At 34.9% G+C, this 18445-nt stretch overlaps 1 protein-coding gene across 1 annotated transcript in view; it reads right to left on the bottom strand.

Annotated features, from left to right (window-relative positions):
* CNTN5 (contactin 5) overlaps positions 1-18445 on the bottom strand; it is a 1322225-nt gene that overhangs the window by 478992 nt on the left and 824788 nt on the right. Inside the window, exons 5-6 of the mRNA XM_081062322.1 lie at positions 10166-10289; positions 9864-10039 (exon numbers count right to left, since the gene is read on the bottom strand). Of these exons, the coding sequence (XP_080918448.1) occupies positions 9864-10039; positions 10166-10289 (300 nt within the window). The remainder of the gene's footprint in view (positions 1-9863; positions 10040-10165; positions 10290-18445) is intronic.

Raw genomic sequence — 18445 nt, 5'->3', positions numbered from 1 at the left:
TCAAGGCTTGGCCTCTCGAGGCATGCAGGGTGGCCATCTGTGGCTTGCTTTGTGGCTCCTGCCAGGTGGCCCTGGGTAGGAAAAGGACTGTGGCTGCACTTGACCTACAGGGGGTCCTCTCCCAAGTTGCCCTGAATCTGGTGTGCCCTGTGGCCTGCTTCTAAACAAGCTGCAGCATCACCTGTTCTCCTCCAAGGATGACACACCCAAGGGGCACACTGGGCAGCCACTGGAGCCCTGCTGAGGCAGATTCTGCTCTGTAGGATCAGCCCCTGTACCACAACAATGTAGTCACAGTCAGTCCTCACAACCAATAGGCTTGAGAATCAGTCCTTCACATTGATATGCAAACAGCAACCAAGACTCAACTGCAACAGGAGGGCACACACAATCCATACAAAGGACACACCTGGAGTGCACAGCTCAGGTGACTAGGGAGACTGTGCCACTGAGACCCACAGTACACTATTTAAGGCCACTCTACTAAGACCAGGAGATATAGCAGCTCTACCTAATACATAGAAACTAATACAGGGAGGCAGCCAAAACAGGAAGACAAAGAACATGTCCCAAATAAAAGAACAGAACAAAGCTCTAGAATAAGAACTAAGCAAAATGGAGACAAACAATCTACCAGATGCAGAGTTCCAAACCCTGGTTATAAGGATGCTCAATGATCTCAGGGAGAACTTCAACAAAGAGATAAGAAACATAAAAATGGAGGTAAAAAACATAAAAATGAACCAGTCAGAAATAAAGACTGCAATAATGGAAATGAAGAATACATTAGAGGGAATCAATGGTAGATTACATGATACGGAGGACGCTGAGGATCGGATCAGCAATTTAGATAGGTATGAGAAAATGCCCAATGAGAACAGCAAGAAAGGAAAATAAATCCAAAAAAATGAGGACAGTTTAAGGAGCTTCTGGGAAAACATCAAGCATAACAATATTCTCATCAGAGGTGTACCAGAGGGAGAAGAGAGAGAGCAAGGAAAACCTATTTGAAGAAAATATGACAGAAAACTTGCCAAACCTGGTGAAGGAAATAAACATACAAACTGAGGAAGTGCAGAGAGTCCCAAACAAGGTGAACCCACAGAGGCCCACACCAAGACACATCATAATTAAAATGCCAAAGGTTAAAGACAAAGAGAGAATCTTAAAAGCAGTGAGAGAGAAACAGTTAATTACCTACAAGGGAGGTCCTATAAGACTATCAGTTGATTTCTCAACAGAAACTTTGCAGGCTGGAAGGGATTGGCACAAAATATTCAAAGTGATGAAAAGCAAGGACCCACAACCAAGATTGCTCTACCCAGCAAAGCTATCATTTAGAATTGAAGGACAGACAAAGAGCTTCCCAGATAAGAAAAACCTAAGGGAGTTCCAAACAAGCAACACAGTATTACAAGGAATCTTAGAGTGACTCTTTAAGATGAAAAAAATAAATAAAAAATATAAATAATGAAATGGCAATAACTACATACTTAACAATTACTTTCAATGTAAATGGATTAAATGCTCCAATGAAAGATAGGGTGGCTGAATGGATAAGAAAGCAAGACCCTTATATTTGCTGCCTATAAGAGACTCACTTCATCTGAAAAGACACAGAGACTGAAAGTTATGGAGTTTAAAAAAGTTGCTTTATTAAAAAGGGAAACAAACAAATAAAAAGCTGTGGTAGCAATAGTTATACTAGGAAAAAAAAAAGACTTTAAAGCAAAGACTATAACAAGAGACAAAGAAGGACCTAGTAATCCCATTTCTGGGTATTTATCTGAAGAAACCCAAAATGCTACTTCAAGGTGAGGTGCTCATCTGTATGTTCATTGCAGCATAATTTACAATAACCAAGGTATGAAGGCAACCTGGGTGTCCCTGAATGGATGAATGGATAAAGAGGAGGTGGGACATATATACAATGGAACATTACTCAGCTATAAAAAAAAATGAAATCTTGCCATCTACAAAAACATGGATGGACCTTGACGGTATTGTGTTGAGTGCAGTAAGTCAGAGAAAGACAAATGTGATGTGATTTCACTTTTAAGTGGTCTCTAAAGAACAAAATATACAACCTAATGAAACAGAAACAAACTCATAGATACAAAGAACATTTGATGGTTACCAGATGACAAGGGGGTTGGGAGTGGGTGAAAAAGGGGAAAGGACTAAAACGTGTAAATTGGTTGCTACACAATAGTTTTGGGATGTAAAATACAGCATAAGAAATATAGTCAATAATATTTTAATAGCTATGTATGATGTCAGATGGGTACTAGATCTATCAGGGTGATAGATGGGAGGGTGTTGGGGACAGGATGAAAAAGGTGAAGGGATTAAGATATACAAATTGGTAGTTATAAAATAGTCATGGGGATGTAAAGTATAGGAAATATACATGAAGAGTAGCAATGTTTAGCAATAGGTGTGGAAATTCAATTAAGGCACAGGAATGCCAGGCTGGTTAATTCATGTCCCACTCTGACTTATCCCTCAAAGATAGGGTTTTTATGGAATAAAATAAGTTTAGAAAGTACTCATATTCCATGTCTTCCCCTTTGTTTATACTTTTTTGTTTTATATTACTGTCTTTATATTCACCTGGATTATGAAATGTCCTGAGATGGAGCTACTATTTTATCAAGGAAGCCTGGCACTAAGAGTAAGATTTAAAACTCCATTGTACTTTTATGCCTTGGAATTTTCTGAGCTGGGGAAAGGTCTCTAAAGATACTCTACTAAGGACTAGGAAGCAATGAATTAGGTAAATAGACGTGAGCAATAAGAGTGAGAGGATTTATATGCTCCCTGATACTGGTCTTTCGGCATTGCTTCACACAAGGTGAGTGAAGAACTGGTTTTCTGCATTTCTGAAAATAAGAAGAGCACTCAGATCAAATGTACACTGGGTCAAGCCAGGCAAGTGGGACCATTTTGCTGGAGGTCATTTGTTACACAAGACAGTTACTTGTGGTTTCCATAAATAATGAAAACATATGTTCAGATGAACTTTAATAAATAAAATAGTTGCAAATTTATGTTATGTCACAGAATTAAGGATTTGAGAACAATCTGCCACAGATTTCAACTTTGATTCACTTATAGCGGTTTTTAAAGCATGAAATTATGTGTTTTTAATTTAAAAATGTATCTGTGCTCTCAATGAATCCATACTGTAATTTGTCAAGGGGTCACACACTCACATTTTTCTACATCTATTATGATCAGAATAATCATCTTTTTAAAGGGAGATTTAAACCTTATTCTTTGAGTAATAATTTTATAAAAGTTGTTTTGTTTATAAAAGACAGCATTACAAAGTAATATTAATTTATTTTGTAATAAAATTGAATATTAAAAATAATAAAATCACCTATGCCAATGTGACTCATTCATGTGAATATTCAAATGATTTAATAAATTCATTATGGATAAGACCTCACAGACTAATGAAGTAAAGCTTTGGCTTTACTCCACAGTAAAGCTGTGGAGTTAGCAATTATTCAAATAATTTCATTGGATTGTAAAGACTAGTAAAATGTGCTTTCAAAGTCTAACATCAATTTTACTTTAGAAGAAAAAATTATGAAAAAGCTAGAGAAGTAATTTTTAAGTTTTGTATGAAAATGAAAGGTTAAATTAAAGGGCTTTAATGCAAAGACTATAAAAATCATGCAATCTCGCAAAGAGTTAAGGAGGTTATTTTAATCGACTGCTTCAAGAAAATTAATGAAATATTGTGGATCTAAATCACTTAAATGCCTTGAAAAGAAATATGTTTGAATTTACATATAAACTGTCAGTTTACCAGGGATGTCATATAAAGATATTTTTAAAACAAGACAAAGCATAAGGAAATTTTATTTTTATTTTATGTTTGACTTGTTGTGATGAATTATTTTTAAAAATCCAAACTTTGGATTTCTGAAGGATATTTGGAAGTGTGTAGTGTCACATTATCAATTCCAAATTCTCATCAGCATGGTACTAAGCTAATCTAGTGACAAAGTTTGAGATGGTGTATTCTTGCTTGTCATTGAAGAGAAATAATTACACTAGGTGAAGAAATTATCCTCGTGATGAACATAAGCTACAGGAATAAAACATACTTTGTCAAAAATAATCTTATCGATCACCAATAACATCTATCACTAGCAATAATACACCAACTTTTTGTTTATGTCTTTCTTTCTGAAATTGAAAATTAGTTCACAGACCTGACTTCTCCACCTCATTAATTTTTACTATACCCTTATAAAGTATATATTTATTAATGCTAAAGTACATTATTAACATTATGCTGAGCCATGTTTATAAATATTAATTTAAGGATAACAAAATAAAAGATCTCATAGATAGACATTTAGACATGTGAGAGGTAGTTAAAAGGGGAATATGAGCAAGTATGCGGCAGCTGCTCAAATCCATTAGCTGCTCAAATCAAAACTTAAAAAAAAGATTTATAAAGGAACAGAATAGCTTCATGATTAAATTCTAGTTACATTTCAAGAATTGGCTTGCTTTTATGTCAGGCTAATTAAACTTGCTATTTAAGTGATATAGGGATGTTGTTATGATCTCTACAAAAAGCCTCAAATGAGAAATTTCTATGAGAATTAAATCTTAAGAAAAGATTTTCTTCTCTTAAGCAAGTGGGGGAAAATTAGAGTCCTTTAAATGTTTGTATCTATCATTTTGCTCTGACCACTGGGAATCCTAAGGAAATATTTATTTTTTGACCACAATAATTATTATGGCATACACTATCTTAACCTCTGATTAAGAAATGTATTTTTTCTTGGTGCTGTATTTACTGATTTACATACTTATCTTTTATAGTGCACAATTTTATATGGCAAGTCATATAAATCACATTTGGAATGAGGTTAAGATAAAATACGTTAGTAAAATAAATAATTATCTCGTATATAAATATACATACTTGCTATTTTGCATCTGTTGATATATTGAGTCAATAGGAACAAAGCTTTAAAAGAGAATAATTTGTTTTGTACTTATGTAATTTTTCCACACACTACATATACCTTCTATTATTGCTAAATGACCAGGTAATGGTACCAATACTCACTTCTTTATCACCATTCTCTTCAACGGCCAGGACCTCTGATAATATTATCAGCTTTTAATAATAATAGCCAGAGGAATCTTTGTCCTGTCTCAAATTCATTTAGAAAATTTAGCTTTCTAGGTCCTGATCATAGATCATCCAATCATTTTTTTTAATTATAAGAAAAAAAGTTATTAAAAGAGGAAATATGATAATAAGAAAAAATAACTACATAGCAAAGTTATTATAAATCCCCAAATTCCGGATCTATAAAGAGACTCAATGTTCCTTAAAGTCTTAAACTGCCATAAGGAAAATTAAGCAAGTGGTTTATTAACTAAATTTGAACAATGAGAAGAAAGGCAGAATGATTGTATACTTGTATTTGTTACCAATATTTATTTTTGTTATATCTTATAGGTATTAATAGACTGATTATAAAATGGTGAAGAAAACATACACGGATTTTTTTAAAGTTTACGATATAGTTTAAGAGAAGAACTGAAAACTAAATTGAATATGTCATAAAGTGAATATAAGACATATTTATATTAGAATAGGAAAAGATACCACTAAAGTTAAATAAGATGTATCATCTGTAAAATGGATTTATGTATTATAATATAACAACTCATGTTGGTTATGAGGATGAAATGAGTTAATGTTTTTTTTCTTCTTTTTAAAAAATTTTTCAATTATAGTTGACATTCAACATTATTTTATATTAGTTTCAGGTGTACAGCATAGTGGTTAGACATTTATATGATTTATATGATTATAGTTGGTGATCCCCCTGACTGGTCTAGTGCCCACCTGGCACTTTGCATAGTTATCACCATATTATTGACTATATTCCCTATGCTGTACTTTACATTCCCATGACTATTTTTTATTAGTTTCAGGTATACAAAACAACATAGTGGTTAGACATTTCTATAATTTATGCACTGATCCTCCTGATTAGTCTAGTACCCACCTGACACTATACATAGTTATTACAATATTATTGACTATTTTCTCTTTGCTGTACTTCATATCCCCATGACTAATTTGTAACTACCAATTTGTATTTCTTAATCCCTTCACTTTTTTTACCCAGCCCCCAGGGGTGTTGGGAGTTAATGTATTTTAAAACACTTAGAGTATTGTCTGCCACAGAAGTATTCAATAAATATAAGCTACTAATGTAAACTCATGACCTTAAAAAAGTTGTTGCTTTTAAAAATCTCTTTTTACTAAATTATTTTAGTTATAATGTCATCCGACCATCACTAGAATTTATGTGAAACAATCTTATATGCACCTCTAGCACCTAGATTTTACTCTCTATAACATAGTCAATGAAAAGTAGTTGAATCTATGCTTGACTTGGGGAGTAGTCAGGGGATCAAGATGTTATTAGAGGACAGCCAGAATACTTTAAAATATATTTCTGATTAATAAGAGGACAAAGAAGTTAGCATTAAGGGAGTCCCAAAAGCTGAACTGTGACATTTTGCATATGTATGCAAATAAGTTGAATTTGCAAAAACTCATGTAGCTGTAATGTTACTCAAAATCAGAGTTGAATATGATGTGTGTGTATGTATGTAATTTTCATGCAAAGGGGAGATAACTCTCCTAGGCTTTGTTTAAATTTTATTGTCTTTAATAAATATGAGATTGTTAGTATATGGATATCTTGAATCTTAAATTAAAATATGTAACTGTTTATAATATAGATTATACCTTTTTTTCTATGCATATAATTAGAGGAGACCCATCTGATGTTTATTTAACACTGCCAATAACACTGCCAACATCATTTTAAGCAAAGGTCATATTCCAAAAGGCAAAAGCCTGTGTAAAACGTGTCATTGATAAAACAAAAATAATGTTCAAATTATAAAAGAGGCCACGTCTGTTAAACATGTCTCACTTTTGAAAAAAGCCACCAAAATTTAATTGGTTGATAACTCAGAAACTGACACTGAATTAGTAATATGATCCTATTTTCCATTTTATTTTAGATCATAATACTACTAAATACTATACAAAAGCATATCTGATAGTTACAGATATGCTTTACATGTGATAAAATTAATGTATAAAAGGTAAAAAATACTTACATAATAAAATTATTGAAAACTGAGTTAAGCATAAAGTATAAAACAATAATAAGCAGAGGACAGATTTAGTTATAGGTATTAGTAAGTTTTATAATTATCTTGAAAATTTGTAGTCTAATTTTATGACATTTAAAACTTTTAAAAGACTCATGTATTAGGTTTGAATAGTTGATTTGATTAAATAGTTTTTAATATTTATCTAAATATGCTAAATATATTAGTTTTGAAATATTCTTTGTATAATGAATATTTAAATTTTTACATAAATAGTGGTTGACGGGTATAAAGAATTAATAATTTCAGCTTTAAATTGTGTCAAAAGTAATGAGGGTTCCTCCACTCACAAAAACCCTTTGGATTTTAATCATTCTACAAGCAATGAATAAGGAGTTCATTTTCTATCTATGAGGCTGAACATAGAAAGTCATGATGTAAAGGAAAGCAGCCGCAAAGGTTTTGGTCTTACTTTACTTTTGTACCCTTTCACTTCCTTTGAGAAACCCTTTCCCTTTTTCTCACCAACTTTTTACCTCGTTTTCTTCCCCTCATCACAAAACTACCTTGGCTCCTAGAATCCTATAGCACCCATGCTCATACCCAAGTATACTAAAAAGCAAGTTGATCGACTCTTCACCCTTTCTCTCTACCGCATTTATTTGCATTTTTTCTCTCAAAGATCACCTGGACAAAAGATAAAACTAAACCTAAAGAACTTAATTTTTTTTTTATATCATCAGTATGGACATAATATCTAGTGGGGGAATAATTTTGAGAATTAGCCTTCCCTATGTAAATGACTGTCTCAACCAGGCACCTATGGGCTCTTACACATATGTATGGCTTCCAGAACACAGTGTTGAGCCAGCTGTGGTGGGAGAGGGAAGGGAGAGGGACATAAATGCTACCAATAAATCCATATGTTTCAGTTAAAAATAAAGCAAATATTGCTGTAAACTCAAACTAGGAACAGCTTGTTACTGAATAGGTAAGATTTATGATGGATGATAGATTAGATAGATAGATAGATAGATAGATAGATAGATAGATAGATAGATAGATAGATAGATAGACAGACAGTCAGACAGATGGAGCGAGCTTTTTTTTCCTAGTCATTGAACTGTAAATATTGTTGCCGACTTGCTCACTGAAGATGGGAGTGAGTATTTGACAGCAGCAACTAGTCTGCAGGAATCCTAGTAAGGCACAGTCATAAGGACACGTACAGTCTCCTAGTAAATAGATTTCTGCTCTGTAGGATGCAGAAAACTTCACATATTTTGCTGCCATTGCTGATTTAAGGAAAAGAAACAACTGCTGTACTCATACAGGCTATTGTGAATCGATGTGCATTTGTCAGATTGTATAGTCCAAAGAGAAAGGTATAAGCCATTAACATTTGTACATCATGATCTCTGGATTTTCTGTATCTGTCTTGAAAAGACTGTTCTATTTAACAGAGGAGTGATTTGGAGGGTTATTCATATTGTTTATTAAGTTACTTTTTAATGTGCATACTGAAAAGTATGAGGTTCTGTGATGCACCACACAATATTTTCTAAAATAAAACGAATATATATAGACAACTATTTTGGTATATTTGGTATCTGTAAAATGCCTATATGAATTCCTTAGCTAAATCTACTTTAAAATATAACATTTAGATTTTTCTAGGACCTAAATCAGTGTTCTCCAAACTTATCCATTGTCATTTTTTAAATTCTTTCCTTTTCTCCTTCATACTCTATTATAGGGTGTCTGGATTCTGGGTTAATAGAAATAATATGTGAAGATGCTTATATAGAGAAAAATCAATTGTTTTATCCTTCAGGTTGTAGATTTAACATACAAATCATTTTGTGATAAATTATGTAGCAAATAGTTACATATGAATTATTAACACAAAGATTATTAGCCCTCCTATCTATATTTTAGAATTTGTAATCCTCAAGTTTTTAAATTCAAGTAGAATTACTTACTAAGGAATAATACTAAGTTTTTTTTTCCCCACCCACTAGCCTAGGCTCAGTTTGAGATAAGCCCTCACTACCAGTGAAATAATTTCAAGAGTTTTAAGAAATCAATACATTTAGTTAATTAGATATATGATCTATTTTAGAACATGTGTATATTCTAGTATGTATGTATGATTATATGTAGTATCATTTTTCTAATAAAAAAATCAGAACAACTGGGAAGGAAGGTATAGTCAGAATCTCTGAAATATTAGCCTTTTAGAGGCATTTCTTTGGTTAATTGACCATTAGCAGAATTTTTAGAATGTGCTGTCTTATTTCCAGAAAAATCTCTGGCTAATAGGCTATAACAGACAGTAGAAGAATAAAAGCAGATAAGATGAAGCTATTTTAAAAAGCAGACAGAATTAGAAATCTATTTTTGTACTAGATTTCAAAAGATATTTGAATTTTAAACTTTACCTGCTTTCATGAATAGGATTTTTAATCTCCCAGACTAGTATGTGGTTTGAAGACTGCAAACATTTCAGGAAATTTCAGAATACCTCAGGAAGCAATGCACTGTTTACATAATTCTAATCCTTACCAGGGTTTTCCACTATTTTAAAATTTGAGGTTCGGAGCTTTTGCCTAACTAAACTTTAAAATTACATATGTACACACTGCATATATATACATGGAGAAAGCATAAACTTTACTCACAGGCAAACTGAAGTATGGCTTCTCTACTAAGAATACTTCCAAAAGTGTTGGCTGCTAAACACTGATAATGACCAGAATCCTTTGCTTCACTTGGATTGCTTATAATGAAAGTCCCGTCTATCAAACTGTAGCGATAATCACTTTCCAAATCTATTTCTGTTCCATTTCGAAGCCATCTTAGGGAAAATCAAAAGACAAATATGTAAAAATGACTTGAGACATAATACTCCCTGGGAGTGTCAGAATTTCATTAAAGGAAAAAAAAATTAAGACTTAAGAACAATAATGAATAGAATTTCTACCTGTAATTGGGAACTGGGTTGCCACGAACTTCACAATTCAGTGCTACTTTCTTTTCATCAGAATCAGTTGGGAAAATTATATCATCTGGTTCTTGCACAAACACTGGCCCATAGTCCACACTTTCTGTAAGGACCAAAAAAGACACACTTTAAAATTTCTTGAAATATCAAAACTTTTTTTCTCACTTACATTTGCATTCAAAATTCTTGCTCTTTACTTGTACACAGCAGTCATATTACCAAAAGAAAGATATAACTATCAAATTGGATTATTTTAGTAAACTACAAAGACCTAACTAGAATTTTTTTTATAATTGACTAAGACTTTTTAAAAATATGATATAGATAATTGGAAAATAAACATTTCAAGCATTGGTTTTGTACTTTTAAAAATATATGTCTGTATTCATCTAGAGCAGAATGTTATCATCTAAATAATAGTAAACAAAAACATTATTTTAAAAAGCCCTAAAAGTTTGTAAAACTCTTAGAATGTTAAAAATAATACACAATACAATAAAGAAAAAATCAAATTAATATTGTTATTAGTTGGAAACTATACATATGAAAACATTGGTCCTCCTGCTTTCTTCGCATGTTCTTTTCTTTATTCATTCCATCAAGCATTACTTACTGCTAATAATGCTGGAGGGTAGGGGAAAAAAATTATGTAATACAAATAAATACATTCTCATGGAATGAGACATGTCCTCAAGAAATTCAAATAACTGAATAAAAATGTCAAAACTGTATACAGTTAAATGTTCACCAGTAGGGAAGCAAAGTAAATGGAGATCACATGAGAAAAGGTATAAAAAAGAGGGCAAAAAGGAAGAGCACTTAAAGTAATCAAGTGCTTACTATATGCCAGATTCTAGAGTCTATCTCATTTAATTAGTTAAAACTCAGAGAAATTCTATGACAAAAGTAATTTTAAACTAATGAAAATTTCATGGAAAAGTAGAAATAAAAATGGGCCCTAAATGTCACCTTGGACTTAAGGATAATTCTGCTAGAGAAATAAATAATAAATGATGAGTAAATGTGCTGTGGGGAATGTAAGTCATGTTAGCCTGCATAGTGTAAGAATTTACAGAATTATATGCATACCTAGGATCTATAGCATCCTGAATCGTGAACTTAGAAAAAAATAAAATTTCTTGCTTTATTTTTATTAACCATGAATTTAATTACATAATAACCTCAGATCAAGATTCACAACCTTGGCATAAGTGACATTTTGGGATATTCTGTGTTGTGAGGGCTGTCCTGTGCATTGTAAGCTATTTACCATCAACCCTGGCCTCTGTTCACCACATTCCAGTAGCACACCTCCTCAAAATGTGATGATCAAAAATGTCTCCAGACATTGTTCAATGTTCCCTAGGTCAAAATTGTATTTATTTAAAACCACTGCCTTAGCACAATAAAGAAGGATGGGTTTAGAAAAGACATATTTCCAATGTCTATACCAAACACTTGGATGTTTACAATCTTCTTGGTTAACCACACACAAAATAAACATATCAGGAAAGATATTTTTGAGTGAATGAATGTCCCAGGAAACTCGAGCTTTAAAAAATTATATTGAAAAAAATGTGTGCTTTCTTCATACTTAAAATATGGGTAAATTGATTTGCTTTCTTTAAATGAATTATATGTTCATTCTTTTGAGGCAAAAAAAAAAAAAAATAAAGTGTTCATGGTATTCCGATCATTCATACAATAAAAACTGAGCACTCACAATGGTTAGGCACTAAGAAGTATTTTCTTTGAGTCCTAGGTAACCTAGTTTGAGGTTATCTTTTTCTTATCCTACAACCAACAATATTACATGAAAATAACAGATGTGAGTTTCTCTACACCAGATTTTACTACTGTCACTTAAAAGTTTTATTTTAAAAGAAGCAAAATATATAAGTGATTGGATAAATAATGAGAGGAAATTATTGTCAAAATATGGTATTTGTTGCATCATAGTGAATTTATAAAAATTCGGAAAAGCACATGAAACCACATCAAACTCTCAGATAGAATTAAATTGCACAATCAAATTATTAACAAAATCCCTTCTAACCTTTCCACATTAAGATATGATTACTCAAATAAATATTATGTATGCCTATGACGTATAAAATTAACAGATAATTAATATACTTTATATATTTATATATTACAAAACACATGAGCTTTGGAGTCAGACAAACTTGGGTTTAAATTCTACAACCATCATTTTCTAGCCTTGAGCCAACTACTTTAATCTTTTGCTGTGTGATTTATTAATTATAGATAATAATGTCTCCTTAAAGTATTCTTATGAAGATCAATTGACATTAACATTTGTAAATATGTAGTATATCATAAGTATTCAATAAATTACAATAAATAATAGTAACTTATCCTTGTGGTATAATATTACATATTAGACATTATACTGAATAATTTATATATAAAATATCACAACACAAAAACCATGTGACCAGAATTAATCCCCTCATTTTGTAGATGACAAAACTGAGGCTGAAATCAATTCACTAAATTTATATAGGAAATAAATTACAAACTTCTAATACAAATCCAAGGCTCTTGGTATCTAGAACCTGATTATCACGACCACTACTATTACTATTACTTATAATAATAATTATTATTACATTTATGTTATATTTACAAAGCACTTTCAAATATATTATTATTTAATTCTCTGAGCTGAGCATTATAATTATTTCTAATTCCAAGATGAAAGCTCTGAGGTTCTGAGAGACTTATGCAAAATCAGCCACGCACATTTTGAAATGACTGCTGCATATTTATAGGGAATCCACAAGGTGATTTTAACTAAAGTTCTTGTGTTCCAAATATTATGTTCTGAAAATTGTCAAAACAGACAAGAGAAAAAAGGTTGTCAATCTGGGGAAAGCCAGAGGGGCATGATTTCTAAATTACAGACTGAAAAACAAGGGCCTAGTCTGAACACCATTTATTCTATTATGATTGCCCATACTCTTCCATACCTCTTCACTGTTCAATGTCACTTCCAAAAGAATCTTAGTGCGCACTTACTCACCTTCTTTCTTTTTCTCTTGATTTGCTCTTAGAAATAAAGTTCATTTTAAAGGGTGAAAGAGCAAATGTCTATGTAGCAATAGATCTTCAAACAGTTAACTAAAATGTGAAGGTAGACATGTGAGAAAGGTAATGACTGAATTTCTCTGGATAGCTTTCTCTTAGGTTTGTATCAGAAAAACAAGGTATGCTGTGAAATCATCTAAATTATTTGAGCAAAATGGTCTTGGCTGTGGAGGCAAGCCAGGGGAAGTAATTATAAAGAGTGACATAAATTGGAGATGTTTAATAAATTATATTTGTTAATCTAAAATCAAATATAAACACACACACACACATATTTGTGCGTAGACACACACACACTAGGTGTGACAAGTCATGAACTTGTTGCAACAATGTTGCTAATCTTTTTTTGATATCAGAGGGATTATTCATTATGAATTTGTACCAAATGGACAAACAGTTAACCAAGTTTACTATTTACTAAATAATATATGTATAAATTATTTGTCCTTTTTCCCTTTTGCTATCCATGATCTTTATCAACAACCCCATCCATTCTGGTCTCAGCAAGCCCAGAAAACCAATATATAATTGAGAAAAAAGTGCTGTACATCCTTATTTAGGCTAGTGGTTCCCAAATTCTTTTAATAACAAATATTTTATAAATCTCCTTTTATAAAAGTTAATAAATATTCTAACTTACCTATATACATTTTTTTAACTTAATAAAAGGACAAATGAAAAAGAAGTAATATAGGACGTCATAGGAATGGCGGCAGCGGGGCACATTTTCTGAGTTCTCCGGATCTTATTACAAATGGGACATATAACCCATCAAACAACGCTTTGCTCATCACGCAGAACAGCTAAGAGACTCCTAAGAGACTCGTGGAAGAATTACTTGAAGAACAGCGGGGATACTCGTGAAGGAACTACCTGAAGGTGCGTGGGATTGCCAGCAGGGGAGGAGGCAGGACAGCGAAGTGCAAGCGCAGCCCCCCCACCAAGGCAGAGCCGAGGCCGGCCGGCGACAGCAGCCGAGGCACCGAGGCACACAGGACAGAGCCACAGACTCATGGAAGGTTTGCTTTGAGGTGCGCTAGTTGGGCAAGCGGGGGAGGAGCAAGGAGGGCAAGAGGAAACGCGCCGCTCTCTCCCCACCCCCCACGGTAGAGCCGCGGCCCTGCAGCGTGCCCACAGCAGCAGCGGCAGGCAGCACCCGGGGCTCTAGAGTCCCAAGAGAGCCCAGGGTGCAGCGGAGAGCGCAGGGTCCAGGAGGTGGGCTCTTTCCCTGCGTCCCACAGCTGATCGCTCCCGCCGGGGCGGGCAGCTCGTGGGCCCTGGGGCAGACAAAGAACTCAGACACCACACCTGGGCACCTTACCCCACTTTTCGAATCCTCCCCCTGCCCTTCCAGAGACTTAAACTGACCCCTGAACTGAGGAGTAGTGTCAGATTACAGAGGGGCGTCTGTGCTCAGGCGCTGGGAAGATTGGCAGCCAGCTCTGACCTTTGGAAGAGGCTGGGAGGAGGGGATTTTCGCTGGACGAGGAGAGAGGAGACTCCACACCCCCAGCCACCACCTTTTCGGGCCTGCGGGAGGAGTGTGACATGACTGGCCTGGGAGAGAGAAGACCCCTCCATTCCCAGCCCCCACCCTCTCTGGCTGGCCTGGGGAGGGGCAAGGGCAACCGCGGAAGCACTCCCTGAGTTCAGCAGTAAGTGGCAGACGCAGCTCCAGGCTTTCAGCAGCTTAGAGATCTCCCGCCCGCGCCCTCCCACACACCCACGGAAGGAGGGCCCTAAGACTCAGGAGTACTGGGCACAGGGCTGGTGGAGCTACTCTAAGCGTGCATTTGTGCAGGAAAGGACAGAAACTGCACGGTCTCTCTGAAAACTGTCATCCAGACCCCTCAGTCCCACGCATTTAAATCTACACTCCCAAATTCACTCGGGGCACCAAGTAACCTGCGCTGCCTGTGCAATAGGCAGGGAACTCTTTGGCACAACGGAAGACAACCTGGAGATTACTTGGTGGGCTTAAGCTAAGACTGGTGCCGCTTTCTGTTTTGCTTTGCTTGGTGTTTTTTTTTGTTTGTTTGTTTGTTTGTTTTTCTGCTTGTTGTGATTTGCTTTGTTCTGTCTTTATTTCTTTGATATTTTTGCCTATGTTGAGTGGGGATTGTCGGTTGTATTTTACATGTGAATGTACTTGATTGGTTTTCTTTGTTGTTGTTGTTGTACTTGGTAACTTGATTTGTGCTGAAACTGCCCTAACAGGGCCCAGCTTAAGAGGCACAAGATTCAACATATCCAGAAGCCAACTCTGGACCAAACCAGAGTACTACCGGGTTTGACCTACAAGTCACACACCCAGAGGGAATTCTCTGAAGGCACAAGAGCCCATAGAGGCCAAACGTCATTTAAGTGGCTGACCCTCAACCAGCAGAACACCCTGCAGTGGGCAGAGCCAAGTTTCACAACTAGACAGCCTAGGAGTTAAACCCACCTACTCACAAGCAAAAAGCAATTAAAGTTCTTCTTGAACAGGACAATATACTAAACACACGAACCACCTGTGGAGCACATACAGAGGAGAAGAACGAAGTAGTCCAAGTCAAATATAAAGGACACATACTACATAAGATAACCCAGCAAGAACTAAGAGCTCTAGGGGATCTTCCTACTACATCAAAGCAAACACAGAGAGTCAGTCAGAATGGGGAGACAAAGAAACATGTCCCAAATAAAAGAACAGAAGAAACCTCCACAACTGGAACCAAATGAAGCAGAGGTAACCAACCTGTCAGAGACAGAGTTCAGAACACTGGTGATAAGAATGTTTAAGGAGCTTAGAGAAGACATAAAGAAGGATATAGAAATCATAAAGAACAACCAGTTAGAACTAAAAAAGGATGTAGAAATCTTAACGAACAACCAGCTAGAACTAAAGAACACAATTACCGAAATTAAGAACTCACTTGAAGGAATGACCAGCAGGTTAGATGAAGCAGAGGATCGAATCAGCGACTTAGAAGACAAGTTAGCAGAGATCACTCAAACTGAACAACAGAAAGAAAAAAGAATAAAAAACAATGAAGATGGGTTAAGAGACCTCTGGGATAACATCAAGCGCAACAACATGCGCATCATAGGAATACCAGAAGGCGAAGAGAAGAAGCAAGGGATTGAGAACATATTTGAGGTAATAATGTCCGAAAACTTCCCTAACCTGATGAAGGAAACCAACATACAAGCCCAGGAAATGCAGGGAGTTCCAACCAGGATAAACCCAAACAGGCCCACACCAAGACACATTATAGTTAAAATGGCAAAGCTTAAAGACAAAGAGAGAATCTTGAAAGCAGCAAGAGAAAGGCAGAAGGTTACATACAAGGCAACTCCCATAAGACTATCAAATGACTTTTCTACAGAAACATTGAAGGCCAGGAGGGAGTGGCAGGAGATACTCAAAGTGATGGAACACAAAGGCCTACAACCTAGATTGCTTTATCCAGCAAGGCTATCATTTAAAGTTGACGGAGAGATAAAGAGCTTCCCAGAAAAGAACAAACTGAAAGAATTTATTACAACCAAGCCAGCATTACAAGAAATACTAAAAGGACTTCTGTAAATAGAAGAAAGATGAAAACAATTTACTACAAATTTAAAAATGGCAATAACTATGTACCTATCAATAATCACTTTAAATGTAAATGGATTAAACGCTCCAATCAAGAGACATAGGGTGGCTGAGTGGATAAGGAAGCAAGACCCTTGTATATGCTGTATACAAGAGACTCATTTCAGATCAAAAGACACACACAGGCTGAAAGTGAAGGGTTGGAGTAACATATTTCATGCAAATGGAAGCAAAAAAAAAGCTGGAGTTGCAATACTTATATCTGACAAAATAGACTTTAAAATGAAGAACATATTAAAAGACAAAGATGGGCACTATATAATAATAAAGGGATCAATCCGACAAGAGGACATAACCCTAGTAAACATCTATGCACCTAACATAGGAGCACCCAAATATATAAAACAGGTACTGATGGACATAAAGACAGAGATCAACAGCAACACTATCATAGTAGGGGAAGCAAGAATGTGCGATGGGGTAAAGACAGTCTGTTCAATAAGTGCTGTTGGGAAACCTGGACAGACACATGCAAGAAAATGAAGCTGGACCACCTCCTTACACCATATACAAAAATAAATTCAAAATGGCTTAAAGACTTAAATATAAGATCTGAAACCATAAAATATCTAGAAGAAAATATAGGAAGAAACTTCATGAACATTACCCAGAGTAAGATTTTCACTGATATATCCCCTCGCGCGAGGGAAGTAAGAGAAAAAATAAACATGTGGGATTACATCAAACTAAAAAGTTTTTTCACAGCAAAGGAAACCATTAATAAAACAAAAAGGGATCCTACTGAATGGGAAAAGATATTTGCCAATGATATATGTGATAAGGGATTAATATCACAAATCTATAAGAAACTTACTCAACTCAACTCCAAAAAAGCAAACAACCCAATTAAAAAATGGGCAGAGGACTTGAGGAGACATTTTTCTAAAAAGGACATACAGAAGGCAAGAAGACATATGAAGAAATGCTCAACCTCACTAACCATCAGAGAAATGCAAATAAAACCCACAATGAGATACCACCTCACTCCAGTCAAAATGGCTATCATCAATAAATCAACAAACAACAAATGCTGGCGCGGATGTGAAGAAAAGTGCACTGTTGGTGGGATTGCAGATTAGTGCAGCCACTATGGAAAACAGTATGGAGGTATCTCAGGAATCTGAAAATGGAACTACCCTATGATCCAGTAATTCCACTCCAAGGCATCTACCCGGAGAAATCCAAAACTCCAATTCAAATATCAGTATGCACTCCTATGTTTATTGCAGCACTTTACACAATAGCCAAGATATGGAAACAACCGAAATGCCCATCGGTAGATGACTGGATTAAGAAGCTGTGGTACATTTATACAATGGAGTATTACGCAGACATAAAGAAGAAAGAAATCTTATCATTTGCAACAACATAGATGGATCTAGAGAGCATTATGTTAAGTGAAATAAGTCAGAAAGAGAAAGACAAGTACCATATGATCTCACTTATATGCAGAATCTAAAGAAAAAAATATGTGAATGAACTAATCAGAAACAGTTTTGGGGACACAA

This window comes from Rhinolophus hipposideros (assembly GCF_964194185.1).
Source record: "Rhinolophus hipposideros genome assembly, chromosome: 10".
NCBI lineage: Eukaryota > Metazoa > Chordata > Mammalia > Chiroptera > Rhinolophidae > Rhinolophus > Rhinolophus hipposideros.
Note: the sequence above shows the minus strand (reverse complement) of the source record. Positions and strands in the feature narration are given on the sequence as shown.